This window comes from Procambarus clarkii, chromosome 63 (assembly GCF_040958095.1).
Source record: "Procambarus clarkii isolate CNS0578487 chromosome 63, FALCON_Pclarkii_2.0, whole genome shotgun sequence".
NCBI classification, from domain to species: domain Eukaryota; kingdom Metazoa; phylum Arthropoda; class Malacostraca; order Decapoda; family Cambaridae; genus Procambarus; species Procambarus clarkii.
In genome coordinates this window covers 24,203,439-24,220,668 of record NC_091212.1, presented here as the reverse complement: position 1 = coordinate 24,220,668, position 17,230 = coordinate 24,203,439, and the positions used below count along the sequence as shown (strand labels likewise).

Here is a 17,230-nt window from a genome sequence, read left to right as displayed (position 1 = left end):
AGCGTTGTTGGCTGAAAGTGTATCTGGCAGAAAGGGTAGCTGGCTGAGAGTGTAGCTGGCTGAGAGTGAAGTTGGCTGAGAGTGTAGTTGGCTGAGAGTGTAGTTGGCTGAGAGTGTAGCTGGCTGAGAGTGTAGTTCGGTGAGAGTGTTGCTGGCTGAGAGTGTAGTAGGCTGAGATTGTAGCTGGCTGAAAGTGTAGCTGGCTGAGAGTGTAGCTGGCTGAGAGTGTATTTGACTGAGAGTGTAGCTGGCTGAGAGTGTAGTTCGGTGAGAGTGTTGCTGGCTGAGAGTGTAGTAGGCTGAGAGTGTAGCTGGCTGAGAGTGTATCTGACTGAGAGTGTATCTGACTGAGAGTGTATCTGACTGAGAGTGTAGCTGGATGAGAGTGTAGCTGGGTGAGAGTGTAGCTGGGTGAGAGTGTAGCTGTTGAGAGTGTAGCTGGCTGAGATTGTAGCTGGCTGAAAGTGTAGTTCTGAGAGTGTAGTTGGCTGAGAGTGTAGTTGGCTGAGAGTGTAGCTGGCTGAGAGTGTAGCTGGATGAGAGTGTAGCTGGCTGAGAGTGTAGCTGGATGAGAGTGTAGCTGGCTGAGAGTGTAGCTGGCTGAGAGTGTAGCTGGCTAAGAGTGTAGCTGGCTGAGAGTGTAGCTGGCTGAGAGTGTAGCTGGATGAGAGTGTAGTTGGCTGAGTGTAGCTGGCAGAGAGTGTTGCTGGCTGAGAGTGTAGCTGGCTGAGACTGTAGCTGGCTGAGATTGTAGTTGGCTGAGAGTGTAGCTGGCTAAGAGTGTATTTGACTGAGAGCGTTGTTGGCTGAAAGTGTATCTGGCAGAGAGGGTAGCTGGCTGAGAGTGTAGCTGGCTGAGAGTGAAGTTGGCTGAGAGTGAAGTTGGCTGAGAGTGAAGTTGGCTGAGAGTGTGGCTGGCTGAGAGTGTAGCTGGCTGAGAGTGTAGTTGACTGAGAGTGTAGTTGGTAGAGAGTGTAGCTGGCTGAAAGTGTAGCTGGCTGAGAGTGTAGCTAGCTGAGAGTATAGCTGGCTGAGAGTGTAGCTGTCTGAGAGTGTGTCTGGTTGAGAGTGTAGTTGGCTGAGAGTGTAGATGGCTGAGAGTGTAGCTGGCTGAGAGTGTAGTTGTCTGAGAGTGTAGCTGGCTGAGAGTGTAGCTGACTGAGAGTGTAGTTGACTGAGAGTGTAGTTGACAGAGTGTAGTTGACTGAGTGTAGTTGACTGAGTGTAGTTGGCTGAGAGTGTAGTTGGCTGAGAGTGTAGTTGGCTGAGAGTGTAGTTGGCTGAGAGTGTAGCTGGCTGAGAGTGTAGCTGGCTGAGAGTGTAGCTGGCTGAGAGTGTAGTTGGCTGAAAGTGTAGCTGGCTGAGAGTGAGTGTAGCTGGCTGAGAATGTAGTTGGCTGAGAGTGTCGTTGGCTGAGAGTGTAGTTGGCTGAAAGTGAAGCTGGCTGAGAGTGAGTGTAGCTGGTTGAGAGTGTAGCTGGCTGAGAGTGTAGCTGGCTGAGAGTGTAGCTGGCTGAGAGTGTATTTGACTGAGAGTGTAGCTGGCTGAGAGTGTAGTTCGGTGAGAGTGTTGCTGGCTGAGAGTGTAGTAGGCTGAGAGTGTAGCTGGCTGAGAGTGTAGCTGGATGAGAGTGTAGCTGGATGAGAGTGTAGCTGGATGAGAGTGTAGCTGGTTGAGAGTGTAGCTGGGTGAGAGTGTAGCTGGGTGAGAGTGTAGCTGTTGAGAGTGTAGCTGGCTGAGATTGTTGCTGGCTGAAAGTGTAGTTCTTAGAGTGTAGTTGGCTGAGAGTGTAGCTGGCTGAGAGTGTAGCTGGCTGTGAGTGTATCTGAGAGTGTATCTGAGAGTGTATCTGACTGAAAATGTAGCTGGCTGAGAGTGTAGCTGGCTGAGAGTGTAGCTGGCTGAGAGTGTAGCTGGCTGAGAGTGTAGCTGGATGAGAGTGTAGCTGGCTGAGAGTGTAGCTGGCTGAGAGTGTAGCTGGCTGAGAGTGTAGCTGGATGAGAGTGTAGCTGGCTGAGAGTGTAGCTGGCTGAGAGTGTAGCTGGCTGAGAGTGTAGTTGGCTAAGAGTGTAGCTGGCTGAGAGTGTAGCTGGCTGAGAGTGTAGCTGGCTGAGAGTGTAGCTGGCTGAGAGTGTAGCTGGATGAGAGTGTAGTTGGCTGAGAGTGTAGCTGGCAGAGAGTGTAGCTGGCTGAGACTGTAGCTGGCTGAGATTGTAGTTGGCTGAGAGTGTAGCTGGCTAAGAGTGTATTTGACTGAGAGCGTTGTTGGCTGAAAGTGTATCTGGCAGAGAGGGTAGCTGGCTGAGAGTGTAGCTGGCTGAGAGTGAAGTTGGCTGAGAGTGAAGTTGGCTGAGAGTGAAGTTGGCTGAGAGTGTGGCTGGCTGAGAGTGTTGCTGGCTGAGAGTGTAGTTGACTGAGAGTGTAGTTGGTAGAGAGTGTAGCTGGCTGAAAGTGTAGCTGGCTGAGAGTGTAGCTAGCTGAGAGTATAGCTGGCTGAGAGTGTAGCTGTCTGAGAGTGTGGCTGGTTGAGAGTGTAGTTGGCTGAGAGTGTAGATGGCTGAGAGTGTAGATGGCTGAGAGTGTAGATGGCTGAGAGTGTAGCTGGCTGAGAGTGTAGTTGTCTGAGAGTGTAGCTGGCTGAGAGTGTAGCTGACTGAGAGTGTAGTTGACTGAGAGTGTAGTTGACTGAGAGTGTAGTTGACTGAGTGTAGTTGGCTGAGAGTGTAGTTGGCTGAGAGTGTAGCTGGCTGAGAGTGTAGCTGGCTGAGAGTGTAGCTGGCTGAGAGTGTAGCTGGCTGAGAGTGTAGTTGGCTGAAAGTGTAGCTGGCTGAGAGTGAGTGTAGCTGGCTGAGAATGTAGTTGGCTGAGAGTGTAGTTGGCTGAAAGTGAAACTGGCTGGTTGAGAGTGTAGCTGGTTGAGAGTGTAGCTGGCTGAGAGTGTAGCTGGCTGAGAGTGTAGCTGGATGAGAGTGTAGCTGGCTGAGAGTGTAGCTGGCTGAGAGTGTAGTTGGCTGAGAGTGTAGTTGGCTGAGAGTGTAGTTGGCTGAGAGTGTAGTTGGCTGAGAGTGTAGCTGGCTGAGAGTGTAGCTGGCTGAGAGTGTAGCTGGCTGAGAGTGTATTTGGCTGAGAGTGTAGCTGGCAGAGAGTGTAGCTGGCTGAGAGTGTAGCTAGCTGAGAGTGTAGCTGGCTAAGGGTGTAGCTGGCTGAGATTGTAGCTGGCTGAGAGTGTAGCTGGCTGAGACTGTAGCTGGCTGAGATTGTAGTTGGCTGAGAGTGTAGCTGGCTAAGAGTGTATTTGACTGAGAGCGTTGTTGGCTGAAAGTGTATCTGACAGAGAGGGTAGCTGGCTGAGAGTGAAGTTGGCTGAGAGTGTAGTTGGCTGAGAGTGTAGTTGGCTGAGAGTGTAGTTGGCTGAGAGTGTATCTGACTGAGAGTGTAGCTGGATGAGAGTGTAGCTGTTGAGAGTGTAGCTGGCTGAAAGTGTAGTTCTGAGAGTGTAGTTGTCTGAGAGTGTAGCTGGCTGAGAGTGTAGCTGGCTGAGAGTGTATCTGAGAGTGTATCTGACTGAAAATGTAGCTGGCTGAGAGTGTAGCTGACTGAGAGTGTAGCTGGCTGAGAGTGTAGCTGGCTGAGAGTGTAGCTGGCTGAGAGTGTAGCTGGCTGAGAGTGTAGCTGGATGAGAGTGTAGCTGGCTGAGAGTGTAGCTGGCTGAGAGTGTAGCTGGATGAGAGTGTAGCTGGATGAGAGTGTAGCTGGCTGAGAGTGTAGCTGGCAGAGTGTGTGGCTAAATGGGAGTGTAGTTGACTGAGAGTGTAGCTGGCTGAGAGTGTGGCTGGCTGAGAGTGTAGCTGGCTGAGAGTGTAGTTGGCTGAGAGTGTAGTTGGCTGAGAGTGTGGCTGGCTGAGAGTGTTGCTGACTGAGAGTGTAGTTGACTGAGAGTGTAGTTGACTGAGAGTGTAGTTGACTGAGAGTGTAGTTGACTGAGTGTAGTTGGCTGAGAGTGTAGTTGGCTGAGAGTGTAGCTGGCTGAGAGTGTAGCTGGCTGAGAGTGTAGCTGGCTGAGAGTGTAGCTGGCTGAGAGTGTAGTTGGCTGAAAGTGTAGCTGGCTGAGAGTGAGTGTAGCTGGCTGAGAATGTAGTTGGCTGAGAGTGTAGTTGGCTGAAAGTGAAACTGGCTGGTTGAGAGTGTAGCTGGTTGAGAGTGTAGCTGGCTGAGAGTGTAGCTGACTGAGAGTGTAGCTGGATGAGAGTGTAGCTGGCTGAGAGTGTAGCTGGCTGAGAGTGTAGTTGGCTGAGAGTGTAGTTGGCTGAGAGTGTAGTTGGCTGAGAGTGTAGCTGGCTGAGAGTGTAGCTGGCTGAGAGTGTAGCTGGCTGAGAGTGTATTTGGCTGAGAGTGTAGCTGGCAGAGAGTGTAGCTGGCTGAGAGTGTAGCTAGCTGAGAGTGTAGCTGGCTAAGGGTGTAGCTGGCTGAGATTGTAGCTGGCTGAGAGTGTAGCTGGCTGAGACTGTAGCTGGCTGAGATTGTAGTTGGCTGAGAGTGTAGCTGGCTAAGAGTGTATTTGACTGAGAGCGTTGTTGGCTGAAAGTGTATCTGACAGAGAGGGTAGCTGGCTGAGAGTGAAGTTGGCTGAGAGTGTAGTTGGCTGAGAGTGTAGTTGGCTGAGAGTGTAGTTGGCTGAGAGTGTATCTGACTGAGAGTGTAGCTGGATGAGAGTGTAGCTGTTGAGAGTGTAGCTGGCTGAAAGTGTAGTTCTGAGAGTGTAGTTGTCTGAGAGTGTAGCTGGCTGAGAGTGTAGCTGGCTGAGAGTGTATCTGACTGAAAATGTAGCTGGCTGAGAGTGTAGCTGACTGAGAGTGTAGCTGGCTGAGAGTGTAGCTGGCTGAGAGTGTAGCTGGCTGAGAGTGTAGCTGGCTGAGAGTGTAGCTGGATGAGAGTGTAGCTGGCTGAGAGTGTAGCTGGCTGAGAGTGTAGCTGGATGAGAGTGTAGCTGGATGAGAGTGTAGCTGGCTGAGAGTGTAGCTGGCAGAGTGTGTGGCTAAATGGGAGTGTAGTTGACTGAGAGTGTAGCTGGCTGAGAGTGTGGCTGGCTGAGAGTGTAGCTGGCTGAGAGTGTAGTTGGCTGAGAGTGTAGTTGGCTGAGAGTGTGGCTGGCTGAGAGTGTTGCTGACTGAAAGTACTCACCTAGTTGTACTCACCTAGTTGTGCTTGGGGGGTTGAGCTTTGTCTATTTGGTCCCGCCTCTCAACCGTCAATCAACTGGTGTACAGATTCCTGAGCCTATTGGGCTCTATCATATCTACATTTTAATCTGTGTATGGAGTCAGCCTCCTCCACATCACTGCCTAATGCATTTTATCTGTTAACTACTCTGACACTGAAAAATTCTTTCTAATGTCTCTGTGGCTCATTTGGTTACTAAGTTTCCACCTGTGTCCTCTTGCTCGTGTCCCACCCGCGCTAAAGAGTTTGTCTTTGTCCACCTTGTCATTTTCCCTACGAGTTTTGTAGGTGGTCATCATGTCTCCCCCTTACTCTTCTGTTTTCCTGGGACGTGAGGTTTAGCTTCCTTAATCTTTCCTCGTAGCTCATACCTCTCAGTTCCGAGACGAGTCTGGTGGCATACCTCTGAATCTTCTCTAACCTTGTCTTGTGTTTAACTAAGTATGGACTCCAGGCTGGAGCTGCATATTCCAGGATTGGTCTGACATAAGCGGTATACAGAGTCCTGAACGATTCCTTACACAAGTTTCTAAAGGCAGTTCTTATGTTGGCCAATTTAGCATATGCCGCTGATGATATCCTTTTGATGTGGGCCTTTGGGGACAGATTCGGTGTGATATCAACCCCCCAGATCTTTCTTTCTACTAGACTCTTGCAGGATTTCACCTCCCAGATGGTACCTTGTGTTCAGCCTCCTGCTCCCTTCAATTAATTTCATTACTTTACACTTTCCTGAGTGTAACTTTAGCAGCCATTTTCTAGACCATTCCTCCAGTTTGTCCAGGTCGTCCTGTAGTCTCTGTCTATCTTCATCCATCTTGATTCTTCTCATAATGTTTGCAGCATCAGCAAACATTGAGAGGAATGAATCTATACCCTCTGGAAGATCGTTTATATATATTAGAAACAGGATGGGACCAAGTACAGAGTCTTGTGGGACTCCGCTGGTGATAACTCGCCACTCTGATGTCCCCCCCCTTACAGTTACTCGCTGATTTCTGTTGCTTAGATACTCCCTAGACCACTGGAGCACCTTACCTTTTACTCCTGCCTGTTGCTTTAACTTTTGTAATAGCCTGTTATGGAATACTGTGTCAAAGGCTTTCTGACAGTCTAAGAAAATGCATTTTGCCCCACCCTTCTCTTTCTTCCCTAATTTTTGTTGGTTATAGAATTCTATGTTATTATAGAACGGTTATAGAACCAATGCTGGTGGTGTGTTACAAAGTTATTTCCCTCCAGATTCTCTACGAGCCTTTTCCTCACGACGTTCTCCATCACCTTGCATGGTATACAAGTTAAGGAAATTGGCCTGTAGTTCAGTGCCTCTTGCCTTTCAACCTTTTTGTATATTGGGACTACATTAGCTGTCTTCCAGCTTTCCGGTAGGTCTCCTCTTTCCAGTGATCTGTTATACACCATAGAGAGTGGCACACTTAGTGTTTCTGCACCTTCTTTAAGTATCCACGGAGAGATTCTGTCAGGCCCAACAGCCTTTGTCACATTCAGCTCCAACAGATTCCTTTTGACCTCATCACTGGTGAGGTCAAATTCCTCCAAGGTTGCTTGGTTTGCCTCCTCGTTTAGTGCTGGGGCTTCTCCTTGTTCTGTTGTGAAGACCTCTTGGAATCTCTTGTTGAGTTCTTCACACACCTTGCCATTCTCTGTGTATCTGTTCTCCCCTTTTCTCAGTTTCATCACTTGTTCCTTCATTTCTGTTTTCCTCCTGATGTGGCTGTGGAACAGTAATATTGGATCTTAGCTTTACTCGCGATGTTATTTTCATACTGTCTCTCTGCTTCTCTCCTCACTCTGAGGTACTCATTTCTGGCCCTCTGGTACCTCTCCCTGCTCTCTGGTGTTCTGTTATTCCTGTAGTTTCTCCGTGTTCTTGTACTCAATTGCTTCGCTACCTTACATTCCTGATTGAACCATGGATTCAATAAAGTCAGAGTGGGGAGCAGTAGAACAACAGAAGTACACTTACATCGCATCAGGCTTGGATACCCATGTGCTTGGGAAATGGGCTTACAGGTTCCGGAAGGTGGGAGGAAATGTCAACACTGTGGAGAAATGTCCGACAGACCACTGGAACATTATCTAACACAGTGCACAGTTACAAACCCAATAAGATTTCAACTTAGATTCAACAGAGCAGAAGTTGTTAAACACATGGGACAAAATCTTACTGAAGCGACCATACGAGTCATAAATACTCACACTCCGCCTAGGTAAAACAGAAACAAGCAACACTTAGTGGGCCAGCCAGAGGCTTAGGGCCCGCGCAGGAATATCCCTGCAAAAAAAAAGTAAGTGTAGCTGACTGAGAGTGTAGCTGACTGAGAGTGTAAGCTGAGTGAGAGTGTAGCTGACTGAGAGTGTAGCTGACTGAGAGTGTAGCTGGCTGAGAGTGTAGCTGACTGAGAGTGTAGCTGGCTGAGTGTGTAGCTGACTGAGAGTGTAAGCTGAGTGACAGTGTAGCTGGCTGAAAGTGTAGCTGACTGAGAGTGTAGCTGACTGAGAGTGTAGCTGACTGAGAGTGTAGCTGACTGAGAGTGTAGCTGGCTGAGAGTGTAGCTGGCTGAGAGTGTAGCTGGCTGAGAGTGTAGCTGGCTGAGAGTGTAGCTGGCTGAGAGTGTAGCTGACTGAGAGTGTAGCTGACTGAGAGTGTAGCTGACTGAGAGTGTAGCTGACTGAGAGTGTAAGCTGACTGAGAGTGTAGCTGACTGAGAGTGTAGCTGACTGAGAGTGTAAGCTGACTGAGAGTGTAGCTGACTGAGAGTGTAGCTGACTGAGAGTGTAGCTGACTGAGAGTGTAGCTGACTGAGAGTGTAGCTGGCTGAGAGTGTAGCTGACTGAGAGCGTAGCTGGCTGAGAGTGTAGCTGACTGAGAGTGTAGCTGACTGAGAGTGTAGCTGACTGAGAGTGTAAGCTGACTGAGAGTGTAGCTGACTGAGAGTGTAGCTGACTGAGAGTGTAAGCTGACTGAGAGTGTAGCTGACTGAGAGTGTAGCTGACTGAGAGTGTAGCTGACTGAGAGTGTAGCTGACTGAGAGTGTAAGCTGACTGAGAGTGTAGCTGACTGAGAGTGTAGCTGACTGAGAGTGTAGCTGACTGAGAGTGTAAGCTGACTGAGAGTGTAGCTGACTGAGAGTGTAGCTGACTGAGAGTGTAAGCTGACTGAGAGTGTAGCTGACTGAGAGTGTAGCTGACTGAGAGTGTAGCTGACTGAGAGTGTAGCTGACTGAGAGTGTAAGCTGACTGAGAGTGTAGCTGACTGAGAGTGTAGCTGACTGAGAGTGTAGCTGACTGAGAGTGTAGCTGACTGAGAGTGTAGCTGACTGAGAGTGTAGCTGGCTGAGAGTGTAGCTGACTGAGAGCGTAGCTGGCTGAGAGTGTAGCTGACTGAGAGTGTAGCTGACTGAGAGTGTAGCTGACTGAGAGTGTAGCTGACTGAGAGTGTAAGCTGACTGAGAGTGTAGCTGACTGAAAGTGTAGCTGACTGAGAGTGTAGCTGAATGAGAGTGTAGCTGGCTGAGAGTGTAAGCTGACTGAGAGTGTAGCTGGCTGAGAGTGTAGCTGACTGAAAGTGTAGCTGACTGAGAGTGTAGCTGACTGAGAGTGTAGCTGGCTGAGAGTGTAGCTGGCTGAGAGTGTAGCTGGCTGAGAGTGTAGCTGACTGAGAGTGTAGCTGACTGAGAGTGTAGCTGACTGAGAGTGTAGCTGGCTGAGAGTGTAGCTGGCTGAGAGTGTAGCTGACTGAGAGTGTAGCTGGCTGAGAGTGTAGCTGACTGAGAGTGTAGCTGACTGAGAGTGTAGCTGACTGAGAGTGTAGCTGACTGAGAGTGTAGCTGACTGAGAGTGTAGCTGACTGAGAGTGTAGCTGACTGAGAGTGTAGCTGACTGAGAGCGTAGTTGGCTGAGTGTGTAGCTGACTGAGAGTGTAAGCTGAGTGAGAGTGTAAGCTGACTGAGAATGTAGCTGGCTGAAAGTGTAGCTGGCTGAAAGTGTAGCTGACTGAGAGTGTAGCTGACTGAGAGTGTAGCTGACTGAGAGTGTAGCTGACTGAGAGTGTAGCTGGCTGAGAGTGTAGCTGGCTGAGAGTGTAGCTGGCTGAGAGTGTAGCTGACTGAGAGTGTAGCTGACTGAGAGTGTAGCTGACTGAGAGTGTAGCTGACTGAGAGTGTAGCTGACTGAGAGTGTAGCTGACTGAGAGTGTAGCTGACTGAGAGTGTAGCTGACTGAGAGTATAAGCTGACTGAGAGTGTAGCTGACTGAGAGTGTAGCTGACTGAGAGTGTAGCTGACTGAGAGTGTAGCTGACTGAGAGTGTAGCTGGCTGAGAGTGTAGCTGACTGAGAGTGTAAGCTGACTGAGAGTGTAGCTGGCTGAGAGTGTAAGCTGACTGAGAGTGTAGCTGGCTGAAAGTGTAGCTGACTGAGAGTGTAGCTGACTGAGAGTGTAGCTGATTGAGAGTGTAGCTGGCTGAGAGTGTAGCTGACTGAGAGTGTAGCTGACTGAGAGTGTAGCTGACTGAGAGTGTAGCTGACTGAGAGTGTAGCTGACTGAGAGTGTAGCTGACTGAGAGTGTAGCTGGCTGAGATTCCGGCAATATTTCTTCTTCTAAACAGTTAAAGCCATAGGTCTCTGACGTGTATCATGCGATGCTCATCGTGTTCTATGATTGTGTCCTCGTCAAGTTACATTGTTTCAGAATCTGCTTCTAACTATGGGGCACCCCCAAGCTAGGCAGGTGTGTCCCACATACCTTACACACATGTCATATTGGCAAGAGAATTTGTCTCATTTACTTAGGAACAGAACGTCACCCAAGAGATAGAAAAACCGTCCAAAATACTTTTTCACACCTTCAAAATCTAATTCAAAGACCTCCATCAGCATGGAAGCCTCATACGCAGGCTAACAAAGAAAGGAGTGAAATACACTCAGCAACTCTATCCCTTTGAGATGTATTTCTTTCTTGTCTCAATAAACATACTTGAACTTGAACTTGAGTGAAATACATAAAGAACGGAACAATACTTTCTTTAACAACCCGCTAGACGCCATGATAGTTCTGCCAGTTATCTCATGAATGATACAGTGAACGATACCCACGATAAACAATACTCACAATGGGCAATATTCACAGTAAGAAAATCTCTATTACACTGTAAAATACTATTACGATCTCATTCCTATTAAAATAGTAAAGCGATAATCGTTATCTTGAGATCTTGAGGTTATCTTGAGATGATTTCGGGGCTTTTTAGTGTCCCCGCGGCCCGGTCCTTGGCCAGGCCTCCACCCCCAGGAAGCAGCCCGTGACAGCTGACTAACACCCAGGTACCTATTTTACTGCTAGGTAACAGGGGCATAGGGTGAAAGAAACTCTGCCCATTGTTTCTCGCCGGCGCCTGGGATCAAACCCAGGACCACAGGATCACAAGTCCAGCGTGCTGTCCGCTCGGCCGACCGGCTCCCTATCGTGCTTGAAGCAGCGTGTTCCTGGTGGCTGGAGGTGAAGCCCAACTGGTGCTCCTTGACTCACAAACAATCATCAGAGGATTTTAAACAGGAGGAAAAAAAAAGGAAAACTACAAGTTACAAAAATCAGCCAAAAAAAAGCAGTTCGTAGTATGAACTTTTCAATAATATAATGATGAACAAAATAATATTGAAGCAGACAAGCGTAATGATCAGTGAATAAATGAAGATAAAAAGATTATAATAAAGACGGAATTAAATATTATTTATTAAAACAACAATAGCAACAATTGTAATAATAATAATAATTAGAACGAAATTAAAACACTAACAAAAAAATTATTTGTTTTGAGAGCGATAACAATGCCTCTTTCAGTAGTAAGCCAAGGGAAACAGTGAGGAAGTGCAGACATAGAGCAGGGCGATGAGAGACAGGGAATGACGGACGGAACAGGAGAAATGGTTGAAGAAAAATCGGAGTTAGACAACGTTTGCTGGGATAAATGTACAATAATTTAAAAGATGTTGAAAAAATGGAGACACAAGTCGCTGATAAATTGTAGGAAGAGGAGGGAGAGGTCAAAAGCTAGACAATGATCAAGTTCAATGAGAGAAGAGAGAGAGAGAGAGAGAGAGAGAGAGAGAGAGAGAGAGAGAGAGAATAAAATGTATAAACTTTGACGTTATGATTATTGGATGGAAGCAAACTTAATAATTTTCTTTTTCATTTTTTCTGTCTTTGCGACCATCTCTTTCTTATGGCTGTGTTTCTCTGACTTTCTCCGTTTATTACAACCTTTATATTATACCTTTTCCCTTCTTACAATTTCCTGAGAGTCCTACAAACGATATCCCAAGAATAATAGCCAACAAATCTATTATATTGGGTTAGTAATTGAATGTTATTGGATGTATATATATTGATTTTTTCCTATTTCCTTGGTTCGTCTTTGTGTTATCAAAATGGCGGTTCCTAGGATATTGTGGACACTTCGATTGTGATGTCACATGACTCTCTTAGCCAATCAGGAGTCAGTATGATAGGATAAAGTACCGGAACCAATCAGCGGGGAAGATGGCACTTCTCTCAGAGAACCAGGATTGGCTCACACAGCAAAGGGAATGTAGCCTAGCAGAAGGAATCTAGAGAAACGATAATACCAAGTATCGCTCCGTTCTTTTAGTCTTTTCAGCGCGTAAAGGCCATTGAATTAGCTGGATCCTCATATAAATCACAGATATTTGAAGAAGACCTTTGCCTGTCATAACTTTCCACATGTGAGGGAAATAGTGACGTAAATAACAGGTCGGTGTTGGCGTTTAGGCTGAGGGAAGTGGTTGGACAGAGGCGGGTGACAGGAGGTGTGGGATCCTCTGTCGAAGAGACAGGCCTGTGTTTTGTTTTATTTTTAAGACTGGAAAGTCTGTTCCAGAAAATATAGGATTTTTGTAGTTTCTTTTGTTCATAAGTCGCTTGATATAGTGGCGAGTGTGAAGGTGAGAGATCTGGCGATAATCGATATTCAGGAGTGGTGAGAGAGAGGGAGGGGGGAGGGGGAGACACCGGGGGGACCAGGAGGGAGAGTGGTGACCAGGAGGGAGAGTGGTGACCAGGAGGGAGAGTGGTGACCAGGAGGGAGAGTGGTGACTCTCTGATACAGGGAGAATTGGAGTTACTTTCAGGTGAGAGAAGAGGACTTACATATCGAGAAAGGGGGAAAGGTATGACTTTCAGATAAAGGGAGGGGTGACCTTTAGATATGGGAGGGAGGGGGGACACGTGGGAAGGGAGTGTTGTGGGCCGAAGCTCAAAGAGAGGAATAAGGTTTATCTTGAGGTTATCTTGAGATGATTTCGGGGCTTTAGTGTCCCCGCGGCCCGGTCCTCGACCAGGCCTCCACCCCCAGGAAGCCAGCTGACTAACTCCCAGGTACCTATTTACTGCTAGGTAACAGGGGCATTCAGGGTGAAAGAAACTTTTACCCATTTGTTTCTGCCTCGTGCGGGAATCGAACCCGCGGCACAGAATTACGAATCCTGCGCGCTATCCACCAGGCTACGAGGCCCCCAAAGCCTCGTGGGGAGATATTTGAGAAATGTGAAAATGAAAGAGCATGAATCTCAAAAAAGAAAAAGAAAAAGAGATACGATGGTAGGGGGGGGGAGAAAGGGAGAGGATATTTTGAAGGAAAATGGAAAGAACGAATAGGAATACACTGACAAACACTTTCCCTTTCCACCCCTCCCTCCCTCCCTCCCTTCCCATTCCTTTCACCTTTGTCCTCTTCATCCTCATCCATCTCTGTCTTCTCCGCTACGTTCCATTTTCCCCCATTTCTACACCCTCTCTATTACCTCTTCCCTATCACAGCTTTGGCTGTTGGTAGGCTTACTATAGGTCTGCTCACTACATATTAATCTACCCTCTCCTTTTTCCCTTCTCTTTTTCCACCTTTCTCCCTTTCCTTTTCCTCTCGCCCCTCATCTTCCACCATTCTACTCCTCTCCCTCCTCGTCCTCTCCCAGGCCGCCATAAACTCTCACCGTGACTCCAGCGATAGTGAATACAAGCGTGGCGCCTACTACTTTAGTGTCGTGCGACCTGTAGACCTCACTGTACACGACCTGTAGACCTCACTACACACGACCTGTAGACCTCACTGTACACGACCTGTAGACCTCACTGTGCACGACCTGTAGATCTCACTACACACGACCTGTAGACCTCACTGTACACGACCGGTAGACCTCACTGCACACGACCTGTAGATCTCACTACACACGACCTGTAGACCTCACTGTACACGACCTGTAGACCTCACTACACACGACCTGTAGATCTCACTACACACGACCTGTAGACCTCACTGTACACGACCGGTAGACCTCACTGCACACGACCTGTAGATCTCACTACACACGACCTGTAGATCTCACTACACACGACCTGTAGATCTCACTACACACGACCTGTAGATCTCACTACACACGACCTGTAGACCTCACTGTACACGACCTGTAGACCTCACTGCACACGACCTGTAGATCTCACTACACACGACCTGTAGATCTCACTACACACGACCTGTAGACCTCACTGTACACGACCTGTAGACCACACTGCGCATCCCGTTCTCTTTCCTCCCATAACGGGCAAAATAAGAGATACAAAAACGCACGTCTTTAAGGCATATTCCCGTGGAGTGTGCCGGAGCCTCGGGGATTGGTAAGGTGGTGGAGACTCACCAGGTTCCAGTGGAGGGTACCTGTACACAGGCTGGAGGAAGCGTAAGACTGGAAGCCTCAACAGGAGCGGTCCTGTCGAGTGTGAGCAGATTACGGGTCCATATTTCGCGAGTGAGTGATGAGGCGGAAGTTGGATAATTGGCTGCGGTCTCTGGCTGATTGGAGACAATGGAGGCGGTGGAGCCGGGGAGCCGCTATCTTCACGCGCCCTCTTTTGCCAGTAAATGGCACGAGAAGGGTATGATAGCACGGGGGGGGGGGATGTCTACAGCTACCACAATTGTTACTACCACCATTCTCAGCAATTCGAATTTCACTAATTTATCCATTCTTACCGTCGCCACAATTTCCCGTTGCCATCACTACCACACATCACCACCATCACTACCACTACAACTACCACACACCACCACTACCACACACCACCACCACTACCACCACCACTACCACTACCACCACCACTACCACACACCACCACCACTACCACCACCACTACCACCACCACTACCACCACCACTACCACCAATTTACTCATTCTCCCCCATGTATAAAGTGATGAGGAGAGAGCTAGGCGTTCAGAGACGGCCGCCTCACTGAAACCCATTACCAAGGCTGAGGAGATGGGAGGAGGGAGATCAGTGGAGGAAGGGGGAGGCAGAAAGCAATCGGAAGGAGTGAGAAGAAGGAGAGAGAGAGAGACAGAAATGGCTGGAACAGCAGTAAGGAATGGGAGGAAGGCGTGCAGAGATGGGGAAGTGATAGAAATAGAGCAAAAGGGAAGGGAAAGGAGACAGAGGGAAGAGAAGTGTCTGGACAACTTGGAAGATCCTTTAATTTAATCCTCTGTAATGAAGAGGTTACAGAAGATGAATTGCTTCTGTTGGGAAGAGTCAGGAGGAAGAGGAGGAGAAGGAGGAGGAAGAGGAAGAGGAGGAGGAGGAGTTCATCTTGTGTTAGTGCAAACTTGGTCTTGCAGTAGTCCACTTAATACCTCTTGACTAGATGAGCTCGCTTGTCCCTCCCCCCCCCCTTACCGTGGTTACTCCCCCCCCCCTTACCGTGGTTACTCCCCCCCTCTTGCACCCCCTTACCGTGGTTACTCCCCCCCCCTCTTGCACCCCCTGACTGTGGTTACTCCCCCCTCTTGCACCCCCTGACCGTGGTTACTCCCCCCTCTTGCACCCCCTGACCGTGGTTACTCCCCCCTCTTGCACCTCCTGACCGTGGTTACTCCCCCCCCCCTCTTGCACCCCCCTGACCATGGTTACTTCCCCCCCCCCTCTTGCACCCCCTGACCGTGGTTACTCCCCCCTCTTGCACTCCCTAACCGTGGTTACTCCCCCCCCTATTGCAACCCCTGACCGTGGTTACTCCCCCCCCCATTCTTGCACCCCCTGACCGTGGTTACTCCCCCCTCTTGCACCCCCTGACCGTGGTTACTCCCCACTCTTGCACCCCCTGACCATGGTTACTCCCCCCTCTTGCACCCCCTGACTGTGGTTACTCCCCCCCCCTCTTGCACCCCCTGACCATGGTTACTCCCCCCCCTCTTGCACCCCCTGACCATGGTTACTCCCCCCCCTCTTGCACCCCCTGACCGTGGTTACACCCCCCCTCTTGCACCCCCTGACCGTGTTTACTCCCTCCTCTTGCACCCCCTGACCGTGGTTACTCCTCCCCCTCTGCACCCCCTGACCGTGGTTACTCCCCCCCACCTCTTGCACCCCCTGTCCGTGGTTACCCCCCCCCTCTTGCACCCCCTGACTGTGGTTACTCCCCCCCTCTTGCACCCCCTGACCGTGGTTACTCCCCCCTCTTGCACCCTCTGACCGTGGTTACTCCCCCCCCCTCTTGCACCCCCTGACCGTGGTTAATCCCCCCCTCTTGCGCCCCCTGACCGTGGTTACTTTCCCCTCTTGCACCCCCTGACCGTGGTTACTCCCCCCCCTCTTGCACCCCCTGACCGTGGTTACTCCTCCTCTTGCACCCCCTGACCGTGGTTACTCCCCCTCTTGCACCCCCTGACTGTGGTTACTCCCCCCTCTTGCACCCCCTGACTGTGGTTACTCCCACCCTCTTGCACCCCCTGACTGTGGTTACTCCCCCCTCTTGCACCCCACTGACCATGGTTACTCCCCCCTCTTGCACCCCCTGACTGTGGTTACTCCCCCTCTTGCACACCCTGACCGTGGTTACTCCCGCCTCTTGCACCCCCTGACCGTGGTTACTCCCCCCTCTCTTGCACCCCCTGACCGTGGTTACTCCCCCCTCTCTTGCACCCCCTGACTGTGGTTACTCCCCCCCTCTTGCACCCCCTGACTGTGGTTACTCCCCCCCTCTTGCACCCCCCTGACCGTGGTTACTCCCCCCTCTTGCACCCCCTGACCGTGGTTACTCCCCCCTCTTGCACACCCTGACCGTGGTTACTCCCCCCTCTTGCACCCCCTGACCGTGGTTACTCCCCCCTCTTGCACCCCCTGACCGTGGTTACTCCCCCCTCTTGCACCCCCTGACCGTGGTTACTCCCCCCTCTTGCACCCCGTGACCGTGGTTACTCCCCCCTCTTGCACCCCGTGACCGTGGTTACTCCCCCCTCTTGCACCCCCTGACTGTGGTTACTCCCCCCTCTTGCACCCCCTGACCGTGGTTACTCCCCCCTCTTGCACCCCCTGACCGTGGTTACTCCCCCCTCTTGCACCCCCTGACCGTGGTTACTCCCCCCTCTTGCACCCCGTGACCGTGGTTACTCCCCCCTCTTGCACCCCCTGACCGTGGTTACTCCCCCCTCTTGCACCCCGTGACCGTGGTCACGTCACTTTGCCACCAACTGGCGCTCAGTGCCCGGGTAGGTTACCATCTCTCTCTTAAACACTTTTGATATTAATGTGAGATTTCCTAATTTATCCTAAAAGCTAAATATGTTTATTATTATGTATTTTAGCATACTAACATAGTGTTTAGAGGGTAATCGGATTTATTACTAATTGATTTGATAATAATAAATTGATTTATTGATTTAATGCAAATAATTTTTTTATTTATTAATATTTTAATTGAATTCTATTAGGAGTCACAGGATTAATTGAGTTCTATGACAGACGACAATAATTAGGCAAGAAATAGAGGGGTTGGCAGACTGCATATTTTTGGATTGCCAGAAATTGAAATTGAAATTGAAATAAGTTTATTGAGGTAAAATACACACGAAGGAATGAGGTAGCTCAAGCTATTCTCCCCCCGTTCAGTACATCGTGTTAATACATACATAGACACACATC

The 17,230-nt window shown here is 49.5% G+C and overlaps 1 protein-coding gene across 1 annotated transcript in view; it reads right to left on the bottom strand.

The window, feature by feature from the left end:
• Positions 1–774: 774 nt before the first annotated feature.
• LOC138354555 (uro-adherence factor A-like) overlaps positions 775–17,230 on the bottom strand; it is a 33,096-nt gene continuing 16,640 nt past the window's right edge. The window contains exon 3 of the mRNA XM_069308922.1: positions 775–1,825. Coding sequence (XP_069165023.1) covers positions 775–1,825 — 1,051 coding nt within the window. The remainder of the gene's footprint in view (positions 1,826–17,230) is intronic.